The sequence below is a fragment of the Thrips palmi genome, unplaced genomic scaffold (assembly GCF_012932325.1).
Source record: "Thrips palmi isolate BJ-2018 unplaced genomic scaffold, TpBJ-2018v1 HiC_scaffold_3, whole genome shotgun sequence".
Taxonomy (NCBI): Eukaryota; Metazoa; Arthropoda; class Insecta; order Thysanoptera; family Thripidae; genus Thrips; species Thrips palmi.
Window position 1 is genome coordinate 2,173,498 of NW_023144630.1, and position 27,901 is coordinate 2,201,398.

The window sequence follows — 27,901 nt, forward strand, 5'->3', positions numbered from 1 at the left end:
CGCTCGCCGCCCAGAGTCGAGGCCTCACCGGAGCTAGCCGTCGCAGGGCACGTGAGGTGTCGTTCGCGAGGCGTGGCGTGGCGTGGCGTGGCGTGGCGTGGCGTGGCGTCGCCGAGTGGTGTGCCCGCAGACAGTTAGGCCGAGGCCGAGGAATACCGGAGGCAGTACCCGCGTCGCCGAGCACGCCGTGTCGGTGTGGGACTGTGGGGTGCTGTGGGGTGTGGTGGGCCTGCCCGAGTGAGCCCCGCTGGACCGACCAGGACTACCCGTTGGGGTGCATGCGGTCGGCTCGTGGGGCGGGGCCCCTACTCTCGTCGGGCTGAAGCAGGGCGCAAGGCTCCCCGCGGAAGGCCCCGAGCCCCCGCAGCCCCCGCAGGGGACACGGCTCAGAGGCCCTCGCCTGGCCCTAGTTTTTCCCTTATGTCCGGTTGAGACCCGGGACGGGGTCCCCCACCAGCTTCCGTCACGTTCGTGAAGCAAGGAATCAAGAAGATGGGGTGTGCTATGTCGGCGGAGGAGCGCGCCGCGCTGGCGCGCAGCAAGCAGATCGAGAAGAACCTCAAGGAGGATGGGATACAGGCGGCCAAGGATATCAAACTATTACTTCTAGGTGAGTATCGCGGCGCCATGCCGCCGCCCCGCCGCGCCCCGCCGTCCAGCTGGCACAGCATCCTGCAGGCCTGCACGGCGGCGAGGGCGCGCGCACCCACAGTGGGTCCCACACATCGCCGACGACCACTCTCGAGGCGCAGCGCGCAGCAGCCTTTTCGGCCTGCCTGGCCAGCCTGCCATGCCGCGCCGCGGTTGCGGCTCTCGCCCTCCACGCCCTCCGCGCCCTCCACGCGCGACCCGCCTTGGCGGGCTAGGCCTGCCCGTGGCCAGCCCATGGCCTGCATGGCCTGCCGGGTGCTGGTTTGACAGCTGGCACCCGCTGGCCGGCCGCGCCAGCCCGGGGAGGCTTAGAGTGGACAGGTTAGAGGTCGCGGGCCTTGGACGTACCGGAGGGCGTACCGGAGGGGGTACCGGAGGGCGTACCGGAGGGCGTAGTGGAGGGCGTACCGGAGGGCGTACCGGAGGGCGTACCGGAGGGCGTACCGGAGGGCGTACCGGAGGGCGTACCGGAGGGCGTACCGTAGCAGGGCGTACCGGGGGCGCGGTGAATCCGGTTTGTGCCAACCTAAAAGCAACCCCTCCCCCTCCACCGCCTTCCCGCGGAGAGGGGGCGTTCCCTCCGTTCCCTCTGACGCGCGCGTCCGCCGAGTCGGCCGAGTTCACCGTGGCGGCGTGCATGGTGGCGGTCGCGGTGGCACCGTGGTGCGCCAGGGTCCACACGTGCTAACGTGCTGGCAGAATTATTGGCGCACAGTGTAGTGTGTCTAGTGTGTCCGTCTCCAGGCTCGTCCGTCCCCGCCACCCACCGCCGCCACCCCTCGGCCTCCAACCGGCCGCCCGCGCCGCCGCCCCCGCCGCCCCCGCGCTGGTCTTGGGGGTGGGAGGGACGAGGCTCGATACGCGTGAGGGCGGGGCCCGCCCCGCCCGCCCCGCGCCCACCCCGCCCCGCGCCCGCACCGAGCCCGCACGCCCGGGCGGGGTGCCGCTGGGTCGTGGGGCGGCGGCCACGGCGGCCACGGCGGCCACGGCGGGCTAGGCGCGGGACGGGCTCGGCCGTTGCGTTCATCACCGGGGCTGTTGAGGCTGCGGCTGGGCTGGGCAGGCACAGTGGGCCAGAAGACTGGTGGAGGCGGCCAAAACTCTCGACGCGTTTTGAGCTCCAGAGTCGCTAAATGGGACTCGGACCGAACGTGTGACCCCACCAATGGATTGCTCTTTGAACGAGCAGTCCATTGGTGGGGTCACACGTTCGGTTCTAGTCCCGTTTAGCGACTCTGGAGCTCGAAACGCTACTTTTGACCGCCTCCACCGGTATTCTGGCACACATTGCGGCAGCGCGGCACACGAGTAGTGGCAGTGTGGTGGTTGGGGCCCATTTTGACGCGGCGCGCAGGACAGGTGAATGACTTTTGGCCGCCATAACAACACTAGTCGCGTCGTCCACGTGGCAAAGGACACCGGTCTTCTTGGCATTCATCCATTCATTCATTCATTCATTCATTCATTCATTCATCCATCCATTCATTCATTCATTCATTCATTCATTCATTCATTCATTCATTCATTCATTCATTCCAATGTTTCATGCTACTTTCGCGTTGCTCATTAGCTCTTTCTTTCTCATGAGTCTTCGTTCGTCCGTTCGTTCGTTCGGCCGGTCGACGTGTGAGCCGATCCGTCCTCTCGTTAAATCAGAGTCAATCAATTGCAGTGGCGCTGCATTGCGTAGCGTTGCGTGGACCTGTCCGCATGGCGGCGCCCGCATCACTACACGGAACTAGAGTCGGGCCACTGTCAAAATTGCTAAATAAACGATGAAAATTGGAGCTGTCGTTCGGAGAGCAATCCGTTCGTGGGGTGGGGTCACACGTTCGGTTCGAGTCTCACTCAGCGACACTAGAGCTCAAAACGCGTCCAGTCCAGAGTTTTGACCGCCTCCACCGGTCTTCTGGCCCATCCACTGTACGAGGCAAGAGGCAAGCACTGGTGAACTGGGCTGGGTGGTCGCTTGCACTGGTCAGCCTCGTCGCGCCTCGCCAGGCATCGCCAAAGTGAGCCATGAACAATCCGTGAAATAATTTATCGCTCCTCCACTGCACGCTTGTCTAATGGCTCCTAATTTGTGGCGCTAGCTCGCGCGCTCGCCAGCGAGCTACGTCTAGGGACCGCTCGTCTTGCATCTCATAATTTATTGCAACTGGCGGGGGTCTCTCGCGCTCCCTCTCGCTTCCCCGGCCGCCCTCGGCAGTGGGGCGGGGGACGCACAGTGGGCCAGAAGACCGGTGAAGGCGGTCAAAACTCTAAACGCGTTTTGAGCTCCAGAGTCGCTAAGTGGGACCCCAACCGAACGTGTGACCCCACCAATGGATTCCTCGTTCGGAGGGCTATCCATTGGTGGGGTCACACGTTCGGTTCGAGTCCTGCTTAGCAACTCTGGAGCTCAAAACGCGTCTAGAGTTTTGGCCGCCTCCGCCGGTCTTCTGGCCCACTGTGGGACGCCCTGCTTCGCCCTGCCGCGGTTAAGCCAGGTCAATGAATGTGTCAACACATGGCGTCGTTCACGTTGTCCGCGTCACTTTTATCGCGCCGCGGTGCCAGTGTGCCACCCTTTCCGGCCTAATCGTTTTCGAATCCGACCTCTGCCGCTTTCGGCTGTTATTATGGCGGGCGCGGTCGTTGACGCCGTAGGTTTGCCAGAAGACCGGTGGAGGCGGCCGAAACTCTAGACGCGTTTTGAGCTCCAGAGTCGCTGAACAGGACTCGAACAGAACGTGTGACCCCACCAATGGATTCCTCGTTCGGAGAGCAGTCCATTGGTGGGGTCACACGTTCGGTTCGAGTCCCATTTAGCGACTCTGGAGCTCCAAACGCGTCCGAGGTTTCGACCGCCTTCTTCCGCCGCGTTTTGGACCCTGCAGTCTGCAGCAGCCTGGGGGAAAGGGGGGGGGGGGGGGGGGGGACTGCATTACCACCCCTACGTGTGTTAGGCGCAAACGCCCCAGGGCTGCCTCCGCACTGCGCACTTGCGAGTGTGTGTGTGTATCTGTGTGTGTGCGCGCGCGCGCGTGTGTGTGTGGGGGGGGGGGGAGGGGGGGACGCTTGCTTGGTAGGTGATATTGGATTCGCCACAAACAAAACGAGTTGTGCTTCCATATCGCGCGCACTGTATACTCCTCCACCGGATCGACCAGCGGTGTGTTTGCGCGAATGCGTGTGTGTGTCGTTGGGTGTCCGCGTGCCGCTGTAGTGTGTGTGTGCGTGAGAGGGCAGTAGCTGCAGATAAGGCCATGTGTGTGCTTTCCCTTAACCAACCCCCTCCGCCACTCTCAGGCCGACCGGCCCCGGCCAGGCCCGGGCCTGCAGTGCCCATTGCCGAAACGGCACCCCCTTTTCCGCCTTGTGACAAACCCGACGTGAAATCCAAAAACACTCTCTCTCTCTCTCTCTCTCTCTCTCTCTCTCTCTCTCTCTCTCTCTCTCTCTCTCTCTCTCTCTCTCTCTCTCTCCCTGTCGCGGGAAGCCAGCGAAGCCACCCCTACGATAAGGGCCTTGATTACACAGGTGTGCTGCTCGTGTGTGTGTGTGCGTGTGTGTGTGTGTGCGTGTGTGTGTGTGTCGATTCCGAGGGTCATTTTCGTCTCTCTGTGTCTCTCGCACTCATGGGGCGTCCCCTACAGGTGCGGGAGAGACGCAAGCGACTCTCGGAATTGCTGCCGGTGACGGAGAAGGGGTAGGGAGCGCTGAGGGTGCAGCAGTCCCGTTTAGCGACTCTGGAGCTCAAAACGCGTCTAGAGTTCTGGCCGCCTCCACCGGTCTTCTGGCAAATCCACTGTGCCCTTCCCCCTTCCGAGCTCGTCAGTCTGCCGTGACGTCTAGACGGAGCCCCCTGGCCCCCTGGCCCCCTGGCCCCCTGGCGACCCTCAGACCCACTGTGCGCCGGGGGAAGGGAAGGGACCGCCCACGAGGTGCGTCCTGGGACAGGTGTGAACACTCGGACGATGGCAGGAATGGGAAAATTCTGAGTGACCCGCGGGGCGTGCGGGGCGTGCTGGGCGTGCGTCTGCCCGCAGCCCCACCACGCCCCTCGTTCCCGTTGACCTCGGGGCCCTCTGCGCCAGAAGCGCGTCATTAGCTGATTATTTTCTTTTCCGCGGACTTATTTTGATTTGACGGCAATCCTGGTCGCAAACGACGTGAAAATGGAGTTAAATGTGCCTTGCCCCCGCGGGCCTGTACACAGAAAGCACCCAGATGGGGCCCAGATGGCCTGGCGGTCTAGGCTCTGTCTGGTACAGTCGCCAATTGCACTGGTCTGCCTAGAGTCTAGAGTGTCTAGAGTCTAGAGTGGCACGCTGTCTTTGGATGGGGCTGGATGGCCAATTATCCGACCAGCGATGGCGAAAGTTTAACTGGTCTCTGTACAGTCGCTGACCACTACACTCTCGCACACACTCACGCACGAGCACTCACTCGTCGCACGGGGCAGCCGATAAGAAGGAATCTGGTGCTATCGAAGCTTTGCAGTGGACCAGCGCGTGGGCTTCTTCTCAAATTCGCCACATTGATCATTCAAAATCCCGGACGATTTTTGAGCTCCAGAGTCACTGAATGGGATTCGAACCGAACGTGTGACCCCACCAATGGATTGCTCTCCGAACGAGGAATCCATTGGTGGGGTCACTCGTTCGGTTCGAGTCCTGTTTAGCGACTCTGGAACTCAAAACGCGTCTAGAATTTTGGCCGCCTCCACCGGTCTCCTGTCCCACTGTGCCTCGGTGGCTAGCAGGGCCGGCTGTCCTGCCGAAGTGGATTCCTCGATTCCTCCAGCCTGCTGGCTGGCTTCTGGCTGGCTGCCTGACACAGTGGCTCCCATCCATCCGCCAGCACCGCCGCTGCGTACAGTGCTGGCTTGCAGTGCGGGTGCGCGCGCCGTATGTCGCTGCCCCTGGCCGCGCAGTTACGCCGCTTTGTCGGGCCGTTTAAGTCGTCGGCCCGGTCGGCCCCCCGCACCCACATGTGTGCACGGAGTGAACATCCACTCCACGCCCCCCCCCCTCCCCCCCCGCTGGGAGAGAGAGGGGAAAGGGGAGGGGGTCGCTTCCTCTATCCCCCAGACTCCCTCTCACTGAGAGTGAGCCTATTTTTGCTGGCCAGACTGACTTTGTTGGAGGCAGCCCGACCGAGCCGCGGCCTGCCTTCCATGCGTGGCGTACACTGTACACCGCGGGAAAAGTTTTTCGACAAGCTGATCACACCTCGGAAAAGATTTCTTGTTTTTTGTTTATTTTCTCTGATTTGTTTGAAAAAAAAAAAAACAAACCCCAATGGAGGAATATTTTAGTAGAAAAAAAAATGAATTTCAATATTTTTCCAAACCTCAAAATACTTTTTCTAAATCCATGTAGTCATTCATTTTTCAAGGGTCCACTGGAAATGCGGTGTCTTGCGGCGGTTGTCTTGCCTCCGTGTTAAGTTCAAGTTGGGGCTCCGAGTCACAGTCTCAACTTCCGAGGCTTGGACTGGTCGGTAGTGCGTTGTGTGGAGGGCTTCTTCCTACACCGGCGGTCCCCTACACTGGCAGGGACTCGCCACCTGTTGGAGACCCAAAGCCAAATTGCGGTATTATCGTTATCGCATGCACTGTTGGGGGGAGCCCCCTGGGCCTCCGCACACTGTGAAAACTGGTGATGCAAAACGACTCAAACTGTTACTTCCATTTTGTGTCGACACAAGAATTTTCGCCCAAACTGCGCGACAGAATCGACTTCTGCCTTGTCGTCTGGGCCAGTTGGAAACAAACTGTTTGTGTACGAGGCTGGTTCGAACGGTCAGAGCACTTGCCCGCCGACTTCCGTTCAGCGGCGCCTCGCCTTGCCGCCCAGGGTACACGCCCTTGTGCTATTTGTGGGGGTGATAAACAGAAAATGAGGGAGAGAGAGGGAAGACCACGTGGCTTGGCCACGCTTGGCTATGCGCTCGCCTCGGACCGGCACACCGTCTGGGAATCGAGTTCTGGAACCAAACGCCGCGCATCCATTGGTCGATTCGTTGCGGCCAAAACTCTAGGCGCGTTTTGAGCTCCAGAGCCGCTAAACAGGACTCGAACCGAACGTGTGACCCCACCAATGGATTGCTCGTTCAGAGAGCAATCCATTGATGGGGTCACACGTTCGGTTCGAGTCCCTTTTAACGACTCTGGAGCTCGAAACGCGTCCAGAGCTTTGTCCGCCTCCAATTTATGAATTTTAAAAATGAGAAAAATAAATTCGAGCTCTTTTTTTGTGGGAGTAGGGCGACCTTTAGGGATGTGACGGCAAAAGTGACTCAAAAGGGGACTCATGCAAAACAGGCAGGCCGAAGCGACACGCGCCGCGTTTGACAAAGTCCGCGAGAGCGAGAGAGACAGAGCGACAAAAGCGGCCTTTCGGACCGAGCCCGCAGGCAGGCGCCTCGCAACACAAAGGAGCCCGTGTTGCACTTCGCCGTGCTTCCTGCTGCACTCCAAACCAGAAGGAGCGCGGCACAGTGGGCCAGAAGACCGGTGGAGGCGGCCGAAACTCTAGACGCGTTTTGAGCTCCCGAGTCGCTGAATGGGACTCTAACCGAACGTGTGACCCCACCAATGGATTGCTCGTTCCGAGAGCAATCCATTGGTGGGGTCACACGTTCGGTTCGAGTCCCATTCAGCGACTGTGCAGCTCAAAATGCGTCCGGGATTTTGACCGCCCCACCGGTCTTCTGGCCCACTGTGGATGGAAGGTGCACGGAAAGGAGACCCCATCGACCTGCGGTATCGAGCCGCTCCACTGTAACTGCCGGTAAACAGCGCGGGGAAGGACGCGGGTGACGCGTGGGCGAAGTTCGCGCGGCTGTAGAGGCTGTGGGTGGCGTGGCACTGCGAGGCACGCCGTGGCGTCGTCAGGGAAAGAGAAGGAGAAAGGCAGGGTGGGGGCTGGAGGGCTGGGCGCACACTGGAAGCACACTGGAAGCTGGAAGGGACTGGACCGCAGCCAGGCCGCAGCTGGTTGGCTGGCGCGGCGCAGCAGACACTGCCAAATCGCCAATATTCTCCGGCCAGCGAGATAGGTGTTTAACGGCGCGACCTTGGCCGCCAATGTGGGACAAGGACGGCGAGATTACAGTGGATTTGCCAGAAGACCGGCGGCGGCGGTCAAAATCCCGGATGCGTTTTGGGCCCCAGAGTCGCTAAATGGGACTCGAACCGAACGTGTGACCCCACCAATGGATTCCTCGTTCGGAGAGCAATCCATTGGTGGGGTCACACGTTCGGTTTTGTCCAAATAAAAAATAATACAAACAAAAAAAACAGCAACGACAAATAACTTACATAATTATTGTTCCCGACGAGAGCTCCGCCCGCCGCCACGCCCCACTGCACCGCCGCCGTGGTCACTGCAAGGACACTGCAAGCCAACCGTGGCAAAGGTGCATGGCGAATTACCTAACCCCGCATGAACTCACTCACTCGCGGGAAGGGCAGGCGTGGCACGGCGTGGCGGGATGCGTCCGGGAAAAAGGTGCACAGCCGCGGAAGGGCGCAGGGGTGGTCGATAGCCCGTCTCAGACATCACCACACCCAAAAAAAAAAATAAATATGAAGAATGACCTCTTGGATCAAGAAAAAGAATAACCGTTTCTTGTTTTTAAAGGTTTCTTTTTATCCAAAGTGAAGAATTTGCGCTTCGTTTTCTTTTTCCTTTCCCTGATGGTACATCTATTTCGACCACGCGACGCGGCGATCCCATGGCGCTCTTGCGAGAGAGAGAGAGAGAGAGAGAGAGAGAGAGAGAGAGAGAGAGAGAGAGAGAGAGAGAGAGAGAGAGAGAGAGGCTTGTCATCGCCATGCGAGGCTGGTTGAGCTAGCCCGGCAGCACGCACCGGGCCGGGCCACTGCCGCCTGCCCGCCCACTGCAGTGTGGTATGCATTGCCGCGTTTTCCACATCGCCCTGATATTTTTCGGTCACGCGAACCCGGAGGAAAAGGGGAACAAAAAGCGGGGAGCGAAAACGTTGGGCAGGTCTCGGTTAGTCTCGGTGCGCGGATACCGCTTGCAGTGCACTTACATTTGGGCTCCTTTTCTGTGACTCGGCGTCCGCGTAACAGCCAAAAGGTGCTGATGCGCTGATGGCTCGCCGCAGAGGGCCCCCGGGGACGCCCCTGGACTCCAGGACTCCAGGAGGGGCCCTCCAGGACCCCGCAGGGCTTGCAGTGCGCCAGGCCACGCCCTCGGCTGGGGTGCGGGGCAGTGCGGGGCAGTGCGGGGCTAACTGGGCTGCGGCTGGGGCCCCCTTGGCCCGCTGGGCCCCGGGGGAGGACGCACGCCGTTCCAGAGCCGACTCCAGCAATCCTGGAGCCCCTGGACGCGCCCTGTGATTGGCTGGAGGAGTGCGGCTGGAGCGAGCGCTTCCAGAACGCCGTGGCTAGGCTCCTCCTGGAATCCAAAGACGCACAGACGCCGCCGGCCAAAACCTGTAAACGCGCTTTGAGCTCCAGAGTCGCTAAATGGGACTCGAACCGAACGTGTGACCCCACCAATGGATTGCTCTCCGAACGAGGAATCCATTGGTGGGGTCACACGTTCCAATCCTCTTTGCAGTGCAGGGTGCGCCGCCCACCGCCGGCGCGGCCAGGCCGGTCGGCACGTACGGAGTCATGCACTACGCTCGGGTTGCACTTGCAGCCGCTTCGCGCCACAGCGGCGACAACGATGCAGTGAATCCGACGAGCCCTGCTTCACTCTAACGTTGCGTCTGTTTTGATGCACGCCCTTTCCTAGTGGCGCGCCAGGATTTTCGTTCTGTTTTGTCATTTTGCCGTTGAATGGCACACAAAGGCATTCTCACGCGAACGCGGCGAACGCCCACGGACTCACGGGGCACGACGAGGCTCGGCGTGTCAGCGCTGCACTGCCAACCAGCAGTGGGCCAGAAGACCAGTGGAGGCGGCCGAAACCCTAGACGCGTTTTGAGCTCCAGAGTCGCTAAATGGGACTCGAACCGAACGTGCGACCCCACCAATGGATTGCTCTTCGAACGAGGAATCCATTGGTGGGGTCACTCGTTTGGTTCGAGTGCCATTTAGCGACTCTGAAGCTCAAAACGCGTCTAGGGCTTCCGCCGCCTCCACTGGTCTTCTGGCCCACTGTGCGTCGCTGGAACAAACCAGTGGCCGAGAAAATGAGGCTTTCGTTCGAATCCTCCGAGTGACTCACTGGGTGGCGGCCGCCTTCCAGTGTACATCCGCAGCACGTCACACCGCGCCTGCACTGTCAGAAACCGCCATCAGCATTTTGAAAGGCAGTGGTGGCTGGCCCCTGCTCACCTGGTCCAAAAATAAGGCCCGACCTGGGCAGCCTGCAGCTCTACCAGTGTACTGACGCACCTTTTTCTCGTGTGTTACAGGTGCCGGAGAATCGGGGAAAAGTACTATAGTGAAACAAATGAAGTAAGTATCCGTTTGCCGTGCCTTTTTTCTTTTGTCTCGAACTGGGTCTTCTTTGGCGGGTTATTGGTGCACGTTGAAAGCGGTTCCTGGTTTTCCCAGGAAGCCTATGGTAAAGACACAGGCGATTTCCAGGGGGGGTTCCTGGGAAAACCAGGAACCGTTTTTACCGTGTGGCCACTAATCTGAGCCACTAAATCGACTCGCGCTGTCGCCGGTCTCTGCCCGCGTAGCACCGGGTAGCGCAGTGACTCACGTAGTGCTTCTCACTCACCTGTTGGCGAGACAAGGCAAGTGGAGCCACTCATGCGACATCGAGCCCCTCTCTCTCTCCCTTCAGAAGACCTGGCCGCGCCCTGCCGGCTGGGAAGCCCCTCTAGGGCGTAAGCACCTTGTAAACAGTGCTTGAGCTCCCCCTGCAATTGCAGTGTTGGCCAACCCGATCCTCTTTTTGTCAACACGGCTCTGCATTGGCAAGCCGCACCAACTTCCTCCAGTGTGGCGTCAACCACAAAAGATAAATAAATAAAAATGAAACTCGATTAATGCAGATGGTTTTAAAAATTAAAAATGTTATAATTAATTTTTTTTTGCGCAAAAAAATGCTCTCTTTTTTACCAGTGAAAATTTTGCCCTGTACACTGTATTTCAAGTGTGTTCCGGCACTGCCGTTGGTTGTGAATAACGCACTATTCACAGTGCGAGGCAGCGCGGCCCCCCACTGTAGGCGGAAGGCAGGGGGGGGGGGGTCGAGGACGAACGTGCCGATAACCAAAATGTGTCACCGCACCTCGCTGCGTCGTCCTCCAGGGCGGGCCGCCATAGGGCCGCGCGGGGGAGGGGTGGGGGAAGGACGTAGAGGGCAAAAATAGAAGCAACACTTCTCGTTTCACGCGAGCAAACCGGAAAGTGCGAGTCTTGTGGTCTTCCACTCTAATCGTTCTCGTCTTGTCTTCCAGGATTATCCACGAAAGTGGGTTTACATCAGAGGACTTCAAGCAGTATCGGCCAGTGGTGTACAGCAACACAATACAGTCCTTGGTCGCCATTCTAAGGGCCATGCCCAACCTAGGTATCGCTTTCGCTAACAACGAAAGAGAGGTGAGATATCGTTGCGTTTACATTTTGCCTCGTAGTGTGTGTGTGTGTCTGTGTGCGTGTCTGTGTGCGTGTGTGTGTGGTCGATCGACTTGAAAAAAGCTTGCCCCTGCATCTCTGTCTGTTTGTCTGTCTGTCTGTCTGTCTGTCTGTCTATCTGCTTGTCTGTCTGTCCCTTAATCCGTCTCCTTAATTAATTGAGTCATTACTGCATTGCCGGTTCCAGCGCCAGTCCTCTGTCAAAGAGACACAACACGCAATTTTCCCCCAATTTTGTTTCGAAAAAAATTAAGAAAAGTTTTAGGTTTGATGCGAGGTGCTAGCTGAATCTCAGCAACCTCGGTGTACGACACGAAATTGACCAAAAACGTCAATGAAAATCTCAATTTATTGTTGTCAAAGTCGCTTGTTTGAGGGATACAAAGCACCGAGAGAAATGCAAAAAGGCAAAAAATAATCATAAAACCACGAGATAAATCCAATTGCCGCCGCCAATTGAACTGCAGAGTGTTGTGGTGCAGCCGAGCAACATGCTGAGGTCTGGCGGCACTGCCTCCGCGGCCGCTCTCTCTCTCTCTCTCTCTCTCTCTCTCTCTCTCTCTCTCTCTCTCTCTCTCTCTCTCGGCCCTCTCCGCCCGTCTCTGTCTTTCGCTTTGGGCTGGCTGGCCGGGCTACACAGCGCTGAGCCGAGCCGGCCGCGCCCAGCCAGCCTGGTATTGATCTGGCGGGGCGCGGCTGGCTGCCTGCCTGCCTGGCCGCCTGCCTGCCTGCCTGCCGCTGTACAGCCAGCACACTGGCTTTTCGGAGAGGACTCCGGGATAGGGGCGTAGAGAAGGGGTACCAACCCAGCGGGCTGGTGACCGGTGTCGCCCGTGACGCGCCGTGCCCCCTGCCAGCCTGCGCCAGGCTGCCACACGTCCGCTAGAAAGGCGTTTCACTTTCGGTGGGTTGGCAATGACAGTGGGGCGAACCCCTTCGCGCAGTGGTTTCTCAATTCAAGAGGACACGCGTGTGTTTGAAAACGCACGCGACAAGCCTCAATTTAAAATCGGTTAAAAGTTCAAAATTAAATTTAATTCAAAATTAAAATTTCACTCTACTTCGTCCAAACGCAATCTCACCTCAACTCCGTTCAATTGACCAGTCCATGCTGCTCCTCTCAAACCCCTTCGAAAACGAACGGAAAGCTCTTCTGTCATTTCCAGCCAATCAAATTTTTACCTTTTTTTGTAATTTTTTTTTCGGTGGGCTTTTGTCAAGTGCAGCTAGGACGGTCGATGCGAGCCGGGCTCGGGGGCCTAGCACGCACAGATCCAAATCGCCCGAACGGCCGCCGCTCCAAAATTCCACTCTCTTTCCTTGTGTTTTCCTTTGTCCGCCCATTTTGTGGCCTCTGGCGGTCGCGACAAGGTCGTCTTTCAGTCCTTCAGTCCCTCCGTCCTGGCGGGAATGGGACCACAGCGCCCACGCCATCTGTGGCGCCTGTGGCACCGTGGCGCCGCCTGAGTGCGTGTGCCGCGATCGGTCACGACCCAGCGCTCTAGTGTTGGGGCTGGAACGATGAATTGCGCGTCGCCTACAAAACGTGGGCCAAAAGCATCCCTTGCTAATTCAAATTTTACTCCGGATTTTTCGGTTCAAAACACATTTTTTACATGGAAACTAGAGAAAGCAAAAAGGTTGGGTAAAATAGATCGCTCATCAAAACACAAGTGAAAACTGTCACCAAAGACTGGGCCTTCCGAGCAAGCTGACTTAAAAACTTGTCACTTTCTTCCAACAAAATTATGGTTGGCCGTTTGACATGTTTGATGACTGTCATCAAGGATCATGTGCAAAGCGTAATGGCATTCTCGTAAGAAAAATTAGCCTTTAATTTGTTACGAAGCGGTAACTCTAAATTTTGCATCGCTGTTTCTCACCCGTGTTTTTTCAACGAGGTCAGTCCAAATCAGTTTGATACGTCAAAATGGCGTCATCATGAGTTGAACTAGGTCTTGTCGGCATCGTTTTGCCTGCCCTTGTTCTCCCCGCACCCAAAAAAGGCGTTTTCTTGAACCAAGATAATGTACTTGCCATAAGTGAATTTTCTTGACACATCCAAGAAAATTCCCTTATGACAAGTACATTATCTCGGTTCAAGAAGCGCCTGTTTTGGGTGCGGGTCACTGTCGGTTCAGAAAGAAAGTGGCCGGGAGATACCCCAGGCGCCGCTCTGCCCGCCCACACGGTTCGCGTGGAGAGTCTCTCGCGCGGGGAGTAGCTCCGGACCCGCATGCTGCCGCGCTGCCGCGTGCACTGTAAGCCCGGCCGGCCTGGCGGGCCGGAACGCCTTGCTGCCGGGCCAGCACGCCGCGCACGGCTGTCGCCGGGCGGCCTACCCCGCGGGCTGAGGCCGCGCTCCGTCTCTCTCTCGCCCTCACGGGGCGCCCCGCAGGACCGCAGGACCGCAGGGGGTGCGACAGAGAGACAGAGAGGCCCCTGTTCCTTCCTGCCTTGCTTGAAAGCGGCAAGCAGCAGGTCATCGTAAAACACGCAGTAAAACGTTCGCTAAATCGGCCGTAAGCTGAAGCCTTGACTCCTAGCCCAGCTCTGTGTGTGTGTGTGTGTGTGTGTGTGTGTGTGTGTGTGTGTGTGTGTGTGTGTGTGTGTGTGTGTGTGTGTGTGTGTGTGTGTGTGTGTGTGTGTGTGTGCACGTGCGCATCGATGATGTGGCGAATCCAAGGTTATCCTGCGTGAGAAATTTACATTTTTCGCCCTGAAAACGCGAAGAAATTTGACACTGAACGTTTGTTGCAGACGGACGCCAAGATGGTGTTCGACGTCATCCAGCGAATGGAGGACACAGAGGCCTTTAGTGAGGAACTCCTAGCAGCAATGAAGCGTCTGTGGAGTGATAGTGGGATGCAGCAGTGCTTCCAGCGGTCGAACGAATACCAGCTCAACGACTCGGCCAAGTAGTAAGTGTCCCCCTTGGTCCCCCCGCCTCGACCGGCTGCAATGTTTATGTGCAATATTGTACGGGTATTGCACGATTTTAAATCCTGTGTGACGTTTTGCCCGAAATTGTGCCCGAAATTCGCATAAATTTATGCACTTAGACGCATAATTTCGAGCAAATTCCACGCATGCACGGAATCGTGCAAGTTACACCGTACAGAATTCTACATAAATATTAAGTGCGTGCCTCGCGTCAGCTTGCGAAAATCATTTTAAAAAAACGGAAAAGAAACCTTTTTGATTAGCTGCATACTATCTGGTTACGAATGAGGGAGGGCAAGGGAGCACAAAGAAACGCTTTTGGGGTTATGGCGGGACGTTTCCGCTGGCGTGCAACAACGCCCGGCACCGCCGCCCTCTTATTCAGAACGGCGCGGTTCTTTTCACCGCCTTCCAGGAAGAAGGCTGGAAGCGGGTCGCCGCGATAAGCCGGCCCAAGTATTAATTTGAAAGGCCAGTGGGTCACAGCAGTATTCTGAGACTGTATACCAAACGAATGAACATGAACGACCTATTGCACGAGACTCGACTTCCCTTCCTGAACACGGCCGTGTGTCTGTGTGTGTGTGAGAGAGAGAGAAGGGGAGGGGGGGGAGGGCTTGAGAACGTTGCGGGCCATGGGCGCCATGGGGTGGCCCCAGCTCAGCCATCTGCGCCACCACTGCAGAGGGTTCTAGATGACGCGGCGTTTCTCTGCTAAGGCCTCCCTTCGGTTTGATTGACGCAACGGGCTCGGAATAGCCCGTGCTGCAATTAGTCAAAGACAAACCTCACCCCCGCCTAATTTCACTACCCCACTGTATTCCTCACTACCCCACCCCCTCGGCGTGCACTCGGACCACAGTGGGCCAGAAGACCGGTGGAGGTGGCCAAAATTCCAGACGCGTTTTAAGCTCCAGAATCACTTAACAGAACTCGAACCGAACGTGTGACCCCACCAATGGACTGCTCTCCGAACGAGGAAATCCATAGTTCCAGTGTGCCCCCTGCTCCTTGACAGCAGTTGACTCGGCCGCGCCTTTACTTTTTAACTAGCGCGACGAAAAGGCGGGAAATGGCTGCGACGTGTCTCTGCCTGCGCCGCGGTGCCGCAGCGCCCGTTTCATGACCGTTTTGAGTCACGAAGGTATCGATTCTCCAACCCCTGCGACCCTCCTGCCCCTCCAGCCCCCCGCCAGCTGACACGAAGGGTCGTCCGCGTGGCGAAGAAAACATTTTCGTTGCTTGCAAACGAAACACGCTTGACATGCCGTTCCCGTGGCAGCCGCGGGCAAGGAGCGACAGCGAACCGAACGTGTGACCCCACCAATGGACTCCTCGTTCGGAGAGCAATCCATTGGTGGGGTCACACGTTCGGTTCGAGTCCCACTTAGCGACTCTGGAGCTCAAAACGCGTCCGGGATTTTGACCGCCTCCACCGGTCTTGTGGCCCACTGTGCGGACAAAAATTGATTGCAAAGGTCTGGCCGTGCCTGCCGTGCCCCGCCCTGGGGCTATTCTTGGCGGAGGTCGCGAAGGTCGCTTTCCGGTTGGTGCCTTTCCGGCGTCCGCGCAGAGGCGAGGGCTGGGTGCCACACCCTCATTAGACTACACTGGGATTGCCGGCCCACAGTGGGCCAGAAGAACGGTGGCTCGGGTCCTCTTTAGCGACTCTATGGCTAAAAAAAACGCGTGTCGAGTTTTGGTCGCCTCCACCTTGTCTTCTGGCCCACTGTGGAGCGCCCTCCGAGCGCAGCCCGAAGGTACCCGAACGCCACCCGAACGCACCCGAAGCGAAGGCCCGAAGGGGCGAGTCAGCAATTAGCCGAGTGCCGCCGGCAGTGCCGCACGCGAGCGTTGAAGGCTTCATAGCAAATGGGAGCGGAGCCTCGAGTGGAGTTGCGTCCACAGTGAGAAAACAAAAGAAAAAGCGGGAAAACCCGGTAGAAAATGCACTAGTCTCTTCTGTAGTCTGTCCTTTCCTAGAGCTCTGTTGTAGTTAGTCCGTGTGTGTTCTGTTTCTCTTTGTGTGCGCTGGCGACGCGCTGCGAACCAAGCGCAAGCGAAACCAAGCGCAAGCGAAACCCAGCGCAAGCGAAACCCAGCGCAAGCGAACCAAGCGCAAGCCTAAAACTGCGCAAGCGAACCAAGCGCAAGCGAACCAAGCGCAAGCGAACCAAGCGCAAGCGAACCAAGCGCAAGCGAACCAAGCGCAAGCGAACCAAGCGCAAGCGAACCAAGCGCAAGCGAAACTATTGCGCAAGCGAACCAAGCGCAAGCGAAACCATCGCGCAAGCGAACCAAGCGCAAGCGAAACCATCGCGCAAGCAAAAACACATTGTGAAAATTTGAGTCGTCACTTGATGACAATTGCAAGGCAAATTTTTTTTCACATCATCAAAACAATTGATGTCATTGTTGTCTCGTCCATGCAACAAGTACAGCTTTGATGAAAATGTTATTAATTTCATTTGTCATAAAGTGATGAAAAGTTTTCAGAGTGCACTGCGCAAGCGAAACCATCGCGCAAGCGAACCAAGCGCAAGCGAAAACACTGCGCAAGCGCAACCATCGCGCAAGCGAAAACACTGCGCAAGCGAAACTATCGCGCAAGCGAAAACACTGCGCAAGCGAAACCATCGCGCAAGCGAAAACACTGCGCAAGCGAAACCATCGCGCAAGCGAACCAAGCGCAAGCGAAAACACTGCGCAAGCGAAACCATCGCGCAAGCGAACCAAGCGCAAGCGAAAACACTGCGCAAGCGAAACCATCGCGCAAGCGAACCAAGCGCAAGCGAAAACACTGCGCAAGCGAACCAAGCGCAAGCGTATAACCGCGCTCTGCGAACTCTCCACGCGTTGTCTGTGTGTGTGTGCCGTCCTGTGTGTTAGTGTGTCGTCTGCATGCTCCAACGCCCCGAGCCAATACTTCTCCGGGGCTCTGTCTGTCTTTGTGTTTTTTCAAGTATACATAGTGGATTAGATGAAGGAGCCAAGATTTTCTAAGACGTGCATTTATAACTGTCAATACCTGTTCACCCCAAGCACGTTTGTAGCACTCGTTTGTGATTTCACTCGTAGGCAGGCACCTTCCAGCACGCGGGGTATTAAAAAAATTTCGGTGTAGTTTTTCAAAATTTGAACTAGGCGCCCCGTGCTGTCTTTCTAGTTTGTTGTTCGTAAAAGTGCATTTTATTGGGACTCTCCAAATCAGCACCGCGAGAAAGTGCCCCGTAGCGGAGCACGAGTGTGTCGTAGCGTTTCACCTCTGGCACTCTTCACGTGGTGGTGATTTTAGATCTCGGGTTCGAATCCTGCCACGGGCCATTTTTCCCTCCGTCTCCCTTTGCGTGTTCGTCCTATCTCTCTTGCCTGTCGGCCGGGCCGGCGGAGTGGGCCCTGGGAACCTGTTGAAGGTAGAGTGTTCGCCCGTGGGCGGTCGGTTGGCCCCTGGTGGTGGCCCCGGGTGGTGGCCCCGGGGTGCAGTGGGCTGGGGGGCTCGCCCGGCCCTACCTTTGACCTTTCGTACAACTACCTTTCCTCCCCATTCGTTTTTACCTCAGCCACAAACGCGTGGCACAACACGTGTCTGGCGGTGGATCACCGGGTCATTTTCTGGAGCATTGATCCCCCGCTTAATCGTGCATCGCCCTGGCAAGGGCAGTCTTCGACCTTAGGGCCTTAGTGCCGAAGGGACGTTGGCCCGTCCCGTGACGACGAGGCCGTGACGTGCCGTGACGGGCCGTGACGGGCCTCGTCACGTCCCAGCCATGCATATTGATCGCCTGTTTGGCGCCGAACTGCCAAAAAGTCAGTTTGAAGCGTTGTGCGATTCTCTCCAGTAGACACAAGCCCCCTCGCCCAGGGAGGGTCTGCGGCTAGCCAACAGTAGTTGTTCCCAATGTAGACTTCAATCCGAAAGAAAAAAGTTTGAAATTGTGAGAGGGAAAAAGTTTTCTTGTTTGCGTCATCTGTCGTAATCCTTTTCTTTTTTTTTGTATCTGTTGCTTATGACACTCTGGCAGGGGAGGGCGGGTCGTTATTTTCGTGCTGCCATTCCGTGACAGGCACCATCGCACAGTGGGCCAGAAGACCGGCGGAGGCGGCCAAAATCCCGGACGCGTTTTGCGCTCCACAGTCGCTAAATGGGTCTCGAACCGGACGTGTGACCCCACCAATGGGTTGCTCTCCGAACGGGGAATCCATGGGTGGGGTCACACGTCCGGTTCGAGTCCGGCTCAGCGACTCTGGTGTCCAAAACGCGTGTCGAATTTTGGCCACCTCCGCCGGTCTTCTGGCCCACTGTGCATCGCGCGCTGCGACGTCCTCATACCTGCTGACGTGTGCTGACGTCACAGGGCATCGACACCACGCTCGATTGGGGGGGTAAATGGAATGCACAGCTATACATCTAACTGTCTTTCTCCGCGCGCGCGTGTGTGTGTGTGTGTGAGTGTGAAAATGTCGTAGGCTGATGACTTGATGTGAAACATGACTTTGACGCTCGACCAACATGGAGACACCTGCTGTGGCCCAAACTGTGCTATGTGTTGTTGTGACTGTTGTGTTCGTTTAACGCTTTTTCCTGCAGCCACAACGAGGAGCCACCAGACGAAGCCCAAGATTAAATTTCCTAGAGGACGCCACAATGTTTTTAGAATCCGCCACCCGTAAATCAGTGCATTAAAATTTTTCTGCTGAGATGTAGATTTAGCATTTTTCGGCATTTCACTATGAAGGAATTCAAAGAAAGTTTCCAAATTTTGAGACAGATTGAAATCTGTGTTGAAACATTACATTATCAGAGCCAGTAATACTAGAGATTCATTCTTTTCCATCTGTGCAAAACATGTGCAAATCTTGAGAGCTCTCTACAAGGTGGCACGGAACTACTCTCGGAGGACCAACTCTTCAGGGAGGCTGGAAAGGAAGATAAAGAAGACGTGTTGACACCGTGCTGGGTCTCATGCGAAACATCTCCAGCTTCAAGTTTCACCCTGGTCTCCCCCCTCGCCTTCCTACAGCCAATCCCGAAATAGAGGCCATTCAAATAAAAGAATCAAAACGCGTGCTGCCTCAAGGGCGGATAAACATGAAATGTCAAGTCCAAAGAAAGAAGCAGGACTTGCGAAAATTGAACCGGGTGCGTTCATTGAGTCCTGTTGGTTGCAGAGTCAACTAACAGGACTCGAACTAAACGTGTGACCTCGCCGATCGATTCCCCGTTCAGAGAGCAATCCATTGGTGGGGGCACACGGTTGGTTCGAGTCCCATTTAGCGACTCTGGAGCTCAGAGCGCGTCTCGAGTTTCGGCCGCCTCCACCGGTCCTCTGGCCCACTGGACTAGACGGCCTCCCTGACTTCCAGTGCTGACCCACTTGTGCAGCCCCCACCCCTAGGCCTCCCTGCAGCTCTTCCGCAATGGAGATCATTAATGCATGAAATCATTTTTCGCGTTGAATGGAGGGGAGGGGCTCTCGCCCGGAACTTGATGAGAAAGCCTTCCAAGTTTTAAGACTGGCCGTGCTGCCACTTTGATAACGGTTGTTCGGCGGAAAGTTAACGGCACTGTGCGAAAAAACCACAGTGAATCCCGTTAATTTTTTTGCCGGGATTTACTGTAGTTCAGAACACAGGATTTACCGTGCCTGCTACAGTATCTACTGTACCTGTACAGGAATTCCGTACTCCACCCCTGTGGTACGTAAATCCCGTACAAAGTACGTAGATCCTGTTAAAAAAGTACAGTAAATCCTGTACTCTGAACTACAGTGACAGCTGTACTAATCACTACAGGATTTACTGTGATTTTTTCCCACAGTGGGAATTGCAGATTTTGCCAGGGGCCTTCTTCTAAACGACGAGAGCTACCAGCTCTAGGCACGAATTTATTTACATTTCTCATGTTTATCAGTAACAAAACGCCTTTAGGTTGTTGCGTTTCTTTTTAATCATTTCTTAGTTAAGGACATCAGAGGTGCGTTCATTCCCGTTTCATTCTATTCGAGTTCTTTTGAGTTGTCCAGTTTTGTTTCGTTTTCTTCTGGTTTCATCATTTAGTACTACTTTTGTTTTCCTAGTTTTGCCCGGGCGATGCGGCAAAGTCTTTGTTTTGTTCCATTCCAGAGTGTACCGTCGGTTCTAATCACGTCCTGGTGTGCTTTCAGTTTCCTGGATGACTTGGATCGGCTGGGAGCCAAAGACTATCAGCCTACAGAACAAGACATTCTCCGTACGAGAGTCAAGACCACCGGCATAGTAGAAGTTCACTTCTCCTTTAAAAACTTAAATTTCAAGTAAGTCAACGTCGCTTGCCGAAACGCAGCACAGAAACATTGACCCGGCGAGGCAGCCTACCTGCGTGTGTTGTGTTTCTGCTGACTCCATTATTGTAGTTTTCGCCCCGAGTGTTTGCCAGTGGGGGCGAGAGACGCCAGATTGCTCCAAACGCTCCAGGGGTACCAACTTATCTCGCCTCACACAAATCTTCCTGGCGTCTGTTTGTCCGCGCGATGAATGCCTGCCTTCTGGCTGTTCCCTTTTTTTTCTTTTTTTTTTTGTTCTGCCACCCGCTTCTCCCCGTCTTTGTTTTCTGCCCTCTCTTCTTGTTGCGCAATCCCTGAACTACAATAGACTCTCCCAGCTTTCAGCGCGTGGACTGTCAAAAAGTTGTCGAGTCTTCCTTTCTTCCAAAATCCTCTCCAAAGTCTTGACGAGCTTCTCAACACCTGGACTTGTGTCTCCCTTCATTATTGCCGGGGTCAAATTTAAATTGGCTGGCGGGCTTGATAACGATCTTCACCCTTCTCAGAGTTGTAACATAATGGGCGTGTGTTTTGACTTTGAGGGGTCGAAACGCCGCCTGATGCAGCAGCACGACTTGTAGCTGCTCTAGTCTCTAAAAACCGCAAAGCACGTCAAAGTCTTGCCGAGTATCATCTAGCGTGCCTGCTTTTTTTTCTATTTTTTTTTCTCAGTAGCTAGACTGTGTGGGGTGCAGGGCGACGGGTTCTCATGCTGTGCTTGCCTCGCAGATTGTTCGACGTCGGAGGGCAGCGGTCCGAGCGGAAGAAATGGATCCACTGCTTCGAGGACGTCACGGCCATCATCTTCTGCGTGGCGATGTCAGAGTACGACCAAGTCCTACACGAAGACGAGACCACGGTCAGTAAGCCAGGCAAACCACAATTTCTCTGTGTTTTTTTTTTAAAAAAAGTTTTTCCGCACAAAAAAAAAAAAAAAAAAAACTGAAAATGTCGGGGATCGAACCCGAGTCAGTTGTTTTCTCGGTGGCGTGAGGGCTGCCACCTGCGCCGTTGCGCAGCTCACGCGAGCGCCTTGCCGGGCCGCCAAAGGGACGCACGACACGTCGCCCAGCAGTGGGCCAGAAGACCGGTGGAGGCGGCTAAAACTATAGACGCGTTTCGAGCTCCAGAGTCGCTAAATGGGACTCGAACCGAACGTGTGACCCCACCAATGGATTGCTCTCCGAACGAGGAATCCATTGGTGGGGTCACACGCTCGGATCGAGTCCCGTTTAGCGACTCTGGAGCTCAAAGCGCGTCTTGAGTTTTGGCCGCCTCCACTTGTCTCCTGGCCCACTGTGAGGCAGTGCGACTCGCGGGGTAGCGCCTGCGAAGTCGGCCTAGGCAACCCGGCGACTGCCGCGCATGGCGGGCCGGCCTACCCTGCCCCTGTCGCACCCATTACCATTAAGGGACTGCGCGCGCCCCGGCTTTGCAGTGTGGCTTCCACACTGAATTCAAAACAAAATTTTTCATTAATGAATCAATGAAGGTGTTTATTCGTTGGGATCACCACGTCAGTTGTAGAAGCAGGGAGCTATGCCCTGCCACGTGAATCCTTGGGCAGTCCGTGACGGTCCGTGACCTGTCAGGCGCTGCCTCCCCGTCTGCCGTGGCCTCTCCATTTCCGGTGCAGACGACGCGTCGGATGGCAGAAGGAAGCCCCGAGCCTCGAGGGGCCTCGCCGGCCAGTCGGGAATTGAATCCCCCGGACGCCGCGCTCGTGGACCCCGCCATCTGGGAATGAGACAATTTTGCCCTCTTTTAAAGCAAAGTTTTATTTTTTGCGGTTTGCGGCGATCAGCTCCAGAATTGCTAAACCGGACTCGAACCGAACGTGTGACCCTGTGGATTCCTCGTTCGGAGAGCAAACCATTGGTGGGGTCAGACGTGTGGTTTGAGTCCTGTTTGGCGGTTATGGAGCTCAAAACGCGTCCGGGATTTTGACCGCCTGCACCGGTCTTCTGGCCCACTGTAGCGGGGCCGGGGAGGCGGGCTGGGCAGGGTGACGCTCGCGATGGTCCTGAGGGTCCTGAGGGGGTGGGCAAGGCGCGGCGAGGCGCGGCGAGGCGTAGCAAGGCGAGGAATGACCTACATCAGCCTCCGGCGATACGCCAGCGCTACGGAGCGCTACGGCAGCGGCGATGCCGCCACACCGCCATGCGATGCACCGTCTGTCCGTCTTCCTTCCACGCGCATTTTCCCCCGCGGAACGGAACGGGACGGAAGGGAACGAACGTCCCCTGCTTCGCTTCGCTCTGCTCCGCGCGGCCGGTTCCTTCTTTGGGACGGAACCACAGGTAGGCCAGGCTGTGCGCCCCGCGTCCCGCGCGCTCGGCGGGTTTGGCGTGGCGGGCACGACACGGCCAGGCCTGGAGCCCGCCCCACCCCACCGCACCCACCCCGCCCCGCCCCACCCACCCCGCCTCGGCCCTCGTTTGTAATATCGACCGGCCACCCCGCCCCGCCCCGTCCCGCCCCTTCCCCGGGGCCGTGACGGGGCCCAGCCCAACCTGCCCGCCACCCCCACCGTGGCCGTCGCCATGGTTACCACAATCTGTTCGCCAGAAACATGGAAAGGAGAAAGGGAGAGAAGAAGAGAGTCAGGCCTCTTACTGCTTCACCTGTCGGGGCTGGCGGGGCTGGCGGGGCTGGGGACGCGTGTCTCTCTGCCTCCATCAAGGGGCTGGTGTTGATCACCACGCCCGAGTTTTTTTCGGGCGGCGGAGGGGAGGGGGTGCTGGAGGTGGCGGGGAAGGGCCTCCCCGCCCGCTCGCCAGGCGTCGTCACCGTGGCTGGGAGACTCTCCAACGCGGGCCAGCCCAGCGGGCCCAGCGGGCCCAGCGGGCCCAGCGGGCCCAGCGCCCGCCCCTGGAAATAGGAGCATTCCGTCTGAAAATGGCGCGCCGGGCGGGGCGGGGCGGGGCGGGGCGGGGCCCAGCCCACCAAGGCCGTGGCCCTGGACCCCGTGCCATCTTGCCCCCTCCAGAAAACACGAAAACAATAACATGTTGAACGGAGAGTCACTGCCATTCACCGTTTCACCTCGAAGGGTTCTGTTGGTTTCAAGAACATGTTGTCAATGTACGAATAAAGTGCTCAACAAAGCAAAAAAAAAAAAAAAAAAAATTAACCAGGAGATTTGCTTCCACGGTCTTTTCTTTGTTGCTTGCTCCTGATGACTCACTGTGTTTTCTTCCTGCCTGTTACAGAATCGAATGCAGGAGAGTTTGAAACTCTTCGATAGTATCTGCAACAACAAATGGTTCACCGACACTTCCATCATTCTCTTCCTCAACAAGAAAGATTTGTTCGAGGACAAGATTAAGAAGTCACCCCTGACCATATGCTTCCAGGAGTACGGAGGTGAGTTTTAAAAAGATCTTGAAAATCCCCAAAGAACTTGTTTGAAAAAAAAATGCCTCTGATCTTTAAGAAAATTCTAAAACCTAATGGGGCTATTTTGAGTGAGTTTCCAACAGGTATAGTTCAGAAAACCTGTTTGAATGGCGAAGCCTTAGGGAATTCCAGCAGAGCTTCAAAACGCACTTTCAGCGAATTTCCGGTTTGTTTTGGTGGTTTTCTTGTCCTCACCACTTGGTCGTCCCGCAGGTGCCCAGGAGTACGGCGAGGCGGCGGCCTACATCCAGGCGCAGTTCGAGGCCAAGAACAAGTCGACGACGAAGGAGATCTACTGCCACATGACCTGCGCGACGGACACCAACAACATCCAGTTCGTGTTCGACGCGGTGACAGACGTCATCATAGCCAACAACTTGCGGGGCTGTGGCCTCTACTGAGGGGTGGGGCGCTCACTGTATTTTGTAAGCAAAGACTCTCGGACCATCTGGGCAGTGCAAGCCGTGCGAGCGCAGCGTGCGCAGTGTGCCCGTCCGTCGGGTCGCCGCGCGGTCTCGCGCAGTTTCTCCTGGCTTCTCCTACTAGATCACTCCTTTTTGTTTCCTCTGAAGCCAGACACTTGGCGGTCTGGGTGGTGTACATACGTGTCTTTTTTAGTGTCGACCTCCCTGCTTTGGACACCTTTTCTTTCGTTTGACTATGCAATAAAACGTTACGGACCAATCGGCCGGCCGGCTGGCCGCGGCCAGGTACTCCGTTGGCCCTGCCAGTCGTTTGCAAACATTTGATAATTCTAGTTTCTCTCTTAAAGAAAAGTTGGCGTGGCGCCTATCAGGCGGCTATATCTCTTGATATGTATTTATTAAAAGAAACAAATTGTAAATTTCATAGAAAGCAAAAGCCATTATTCTAACTATAAAGTACTACAATTAATTAATAATTGTGAAAGATTCGAAAACTGCCACTGTTCTTTCCGTGTCAAATCTAGTGTTCCGCGACTCGGGCCCCGAAAATGGCCTCTCTCTCTCTCTTTTCTAGTCCAATTCAAGACGAGCATAGAGGAACACTAGTGTTGTACAGTTTTGTTCGGTTGGTAGTACCACAAGGAGTGAAGTGCCAATGCGTGTTCAGTTAGAGCCGTCAGCGCGTTCAGAGACGGTCCAGAGACGTGGGTGCTTCTACGCCCCCATCGTCTCTCCCTGGCTTAGCCTCTTTGTCGCCACGGCGTTTTTTTAAATTATTTTTTTTAATTTATTAAGTCACTATGTTGGTAGCTCGTCCTCACAGTCACTGAGTTATCACTTCCTCGCCCCCCTCCTTTTGTAACTAGCATCTTCTCCACACCATTGCCATGATTTGCCATAATTTCACGCCAAGATTTGTGTCACTGTAAGTGCTGGATCGCGGCGTGCTCGGATCTGATTCGAGCCGGGTCGCCGATGTCGACTGCAGGCCGGGAACCGGGAAAGTTACGTGCAGACATTAATACGTACAATTGTCAAAGGTTTTGTCCAATCATTGTACATAGTAGTAAGTTATATTTTGTTGCTATTGTAACGCATAGAAAATATTTTAAAAAGTCATCATTTTTCATGTTTCTTTTGCGGCTTCGTGATGAGAGGATATCCTTCTTATGTTATCCTAGAGTTAGTACCTAAGTCATATTATTGTGGATCTAGTCAAATGGGTGTGTCCTGCAAGACCGCCCACTCTCTCTATCCTTGTTTTCCCTGCAACACTTCACGTGTTGTCTAAAACGCGCACCAAGTGTGCGCAAATTGTTTTCTTGGTAACTATATTTCCCCTCGGAAAAATGTTTTACTTTCTGGAAGCGTACAAAAGTGCAAATTTTACTGGCTTCGTGTTATTGTTGATGTTGTATTTATGTTTTTGTTTGGTTCCTCTTTGCGTTCAGACGGCCGGGATTTTGAAGCAGGAAGTCGCGCATAGAACGAAGTTGTTATCAAAAAGCGTTCCGAACTCATTCCTTGTCGGAAGGCGACCCGCCGACAGGTTAAATCTGTGACCAGTCTGTGACCAGTCTGTGATCAGTCTGTGACCAGGTCTGCGACCAGTCTGTGACCTGTCTGCGACCAGTCTGTGACCATTCTGAGACCAGTTTGTTATCAGTCTGTGACCAGGTCTGTGACCAGTCTGCGACCAGTCTGTGACCAGGTTTGTGACCAGTCTGTGACCAGGTCTGTGACCAGTCTGTGACACTCCGGACGGCACGAACGAGACGAGTTCACCCGTTCCGTAGCAATACAAAAGGATGGCGGTAGTGATGCGCTAAACTGCCTATTTTGTGTATTTCATGCTGAAACCCAATTTTCAATTTTCGCTGAGCCACTTTACAAGTTTAAAAAGCCTTATAGTCATAATGTTTTGTTTTTTGTTCGATATGTAAGACTGTGCACAGATTTCTTTTCTCGTTTTTCACCGTAATGCGAACGATGGTACGGCTGATCTGAAATATCGTTGTTGTCTTCGTTCATTTAACTGAGGAGTTTGTTGGTGCTCGGCCCTTGCGGTGTGGTGGAAGCGGGGCCTCCAGCTAGGCCAGGGGCAGCCAGTGGCACCCAGTGACGAAGGACCGAAGGCCGCGTCCGGGTAAGGGCCTCAGACCCTGCTCTCGGATGCAGCTCGGCGTTTTTGTGGCACAACTTTTTGCATTTAGCGTGACGAGGCTTTCTCGCGGCCGGGCAGGGCCTCCCCTTATTGGCTGACAGAAACCCTATTCTGTACAGTGTTTATTGAGTGTTTCAGCTTGAAATATATTTTGAAAATACATGTCTGATTACATAATATATATTTTTGAACATCATTCCATATAACATTGCACAATCCATTATAGCTTTGGTTGATATTTTTATATATTATTTGCTGTCTTGTTTTGTGGAGGGCCTCTAGCTGGGTGTGGAATTTTGTTTCTACTGCAAAACAAAACTAAGGTTCGTGTTAAACACAGTGTCCTACTTTTACTCCCCTGTCCCCACTTTTAATCTCCCTCCTTTTAATCTTCCAAACAATAGACAGTCTGTTCAAATTTCGGTAGGTTATTTTATTTAAAGTGCTCCTTTGTACAGTCCTGTATTTATATCTAGTGAGTATAGACATGTTGAGAGTGTCCTAAGGGTGCCGTTTTCGTCTGCGCGGGTCTAGGCTTCTAGGCGGCATTGGCTGGGCGTGTCAAAGACAGTGTTCCATAGTTATTGAAGACAGCCAAGGCTTGTTTTGTATCTTTGTATTAACAAACTGTTTTTTATTTATCGTTTTTGTTAGTTATTTGGATAAATGTGGGTAGAAAAGCACCACTAATGCGAAGTCCATAGCCAATGCCAAAATGCCCGCACCCGCCAGACCAAAAAGATAATAAAATGTCGTTCGACAAACCTGTAAACAGTCTGTAATAAAGATTTCATTATGTCCTCTTTGGGGTATTACCATTTCATTAACTTGCACATATGGTTTCACTTCTTCTGAATTGTTGCTTTGTTGTGAAAAAAAAAATAATCGAAGAGAATAACAATAATGTTTACATTTAAGATATAAAATTAAAAGTTCATGTTTCGAAAAAATAACTGTAGAATGAATTATATGATTATTATTGTATAAACATTCGGAAAATGTTGTTCTCTGCTAAATGTATGTTTCTATGTGATGTGAGTAAGAAAAATAAAGAAGTAAATACTGTAAACCTTATTGAAAAAAACAACAACAACAACAGAAACATCAAACTTATTATTTTCGGAGGTAGGGGCAGTCCTATTTCCTGCTGTGTGTGTTTTCCTACAGGTGCCGCGTCCGTGTGTGAGTTGGCAGCACTGGCCACCCCGACAATCCCCCAACAATGTTCCCAACACAGCCCCAGCACCACTTCTCGGCCCTACACTCTAAAGTCCCCGCCATTTCGTTTCATTTTCCAAATTCGCCAGTGTCGTCGCGATGGCCACCTTGGAGGCCTGCAGCCCGGTGAGCGTCAAGAAGGAGCTGGTCGAGGTCCTGAAGGGGATCGTGCGGGAGCTCGACGAGGACAAGTAAGGGACGGGGCCGTCAGCGCCGCGCCATGCCAGTGTGCCACGCC

The 27,901-nt window shown here is 54.9% G+C and overlaps 1 protein-coding gene across 1 annotated transcript; it reads left to right on the forward strand.

Annotated features, from left to right (window-relative positions):
* Nucleotides 1-13: 13 nt before the first annotated feature.
* Nucleotides 14-27,514, forward strand: LOC117647974 (guanine nucleotide-binding protein G(o) subunit alpha). Its single transcript, XM_034390005.1, has 8 exons — nucleotides 14-610; nucleotides 10,036-10,078; nucleotides 11,035-11,176; nucleotides 13,973-14,133; nucleotides 20,320-20,448; nucleotides 21,187-21,316; nucleotides 23,670-23,823; nucleotides 24,070-27,514. The coding sequence occupies exons 1-8, from the start codon at nucleotides 493-495 to the stop codon at nucleotides 24,255-24,257; spliced, it is 1,065 nt and encodes a 354-aa protein (XP_034245896.1). The 5' UTR covers nucleotides 14-492; the 3' UTR covers nucleotides 24,258-27,514.
* The last annotated feature ends 387 nt before the right edge of the window (nucleotides 27,515-27,901 follow it).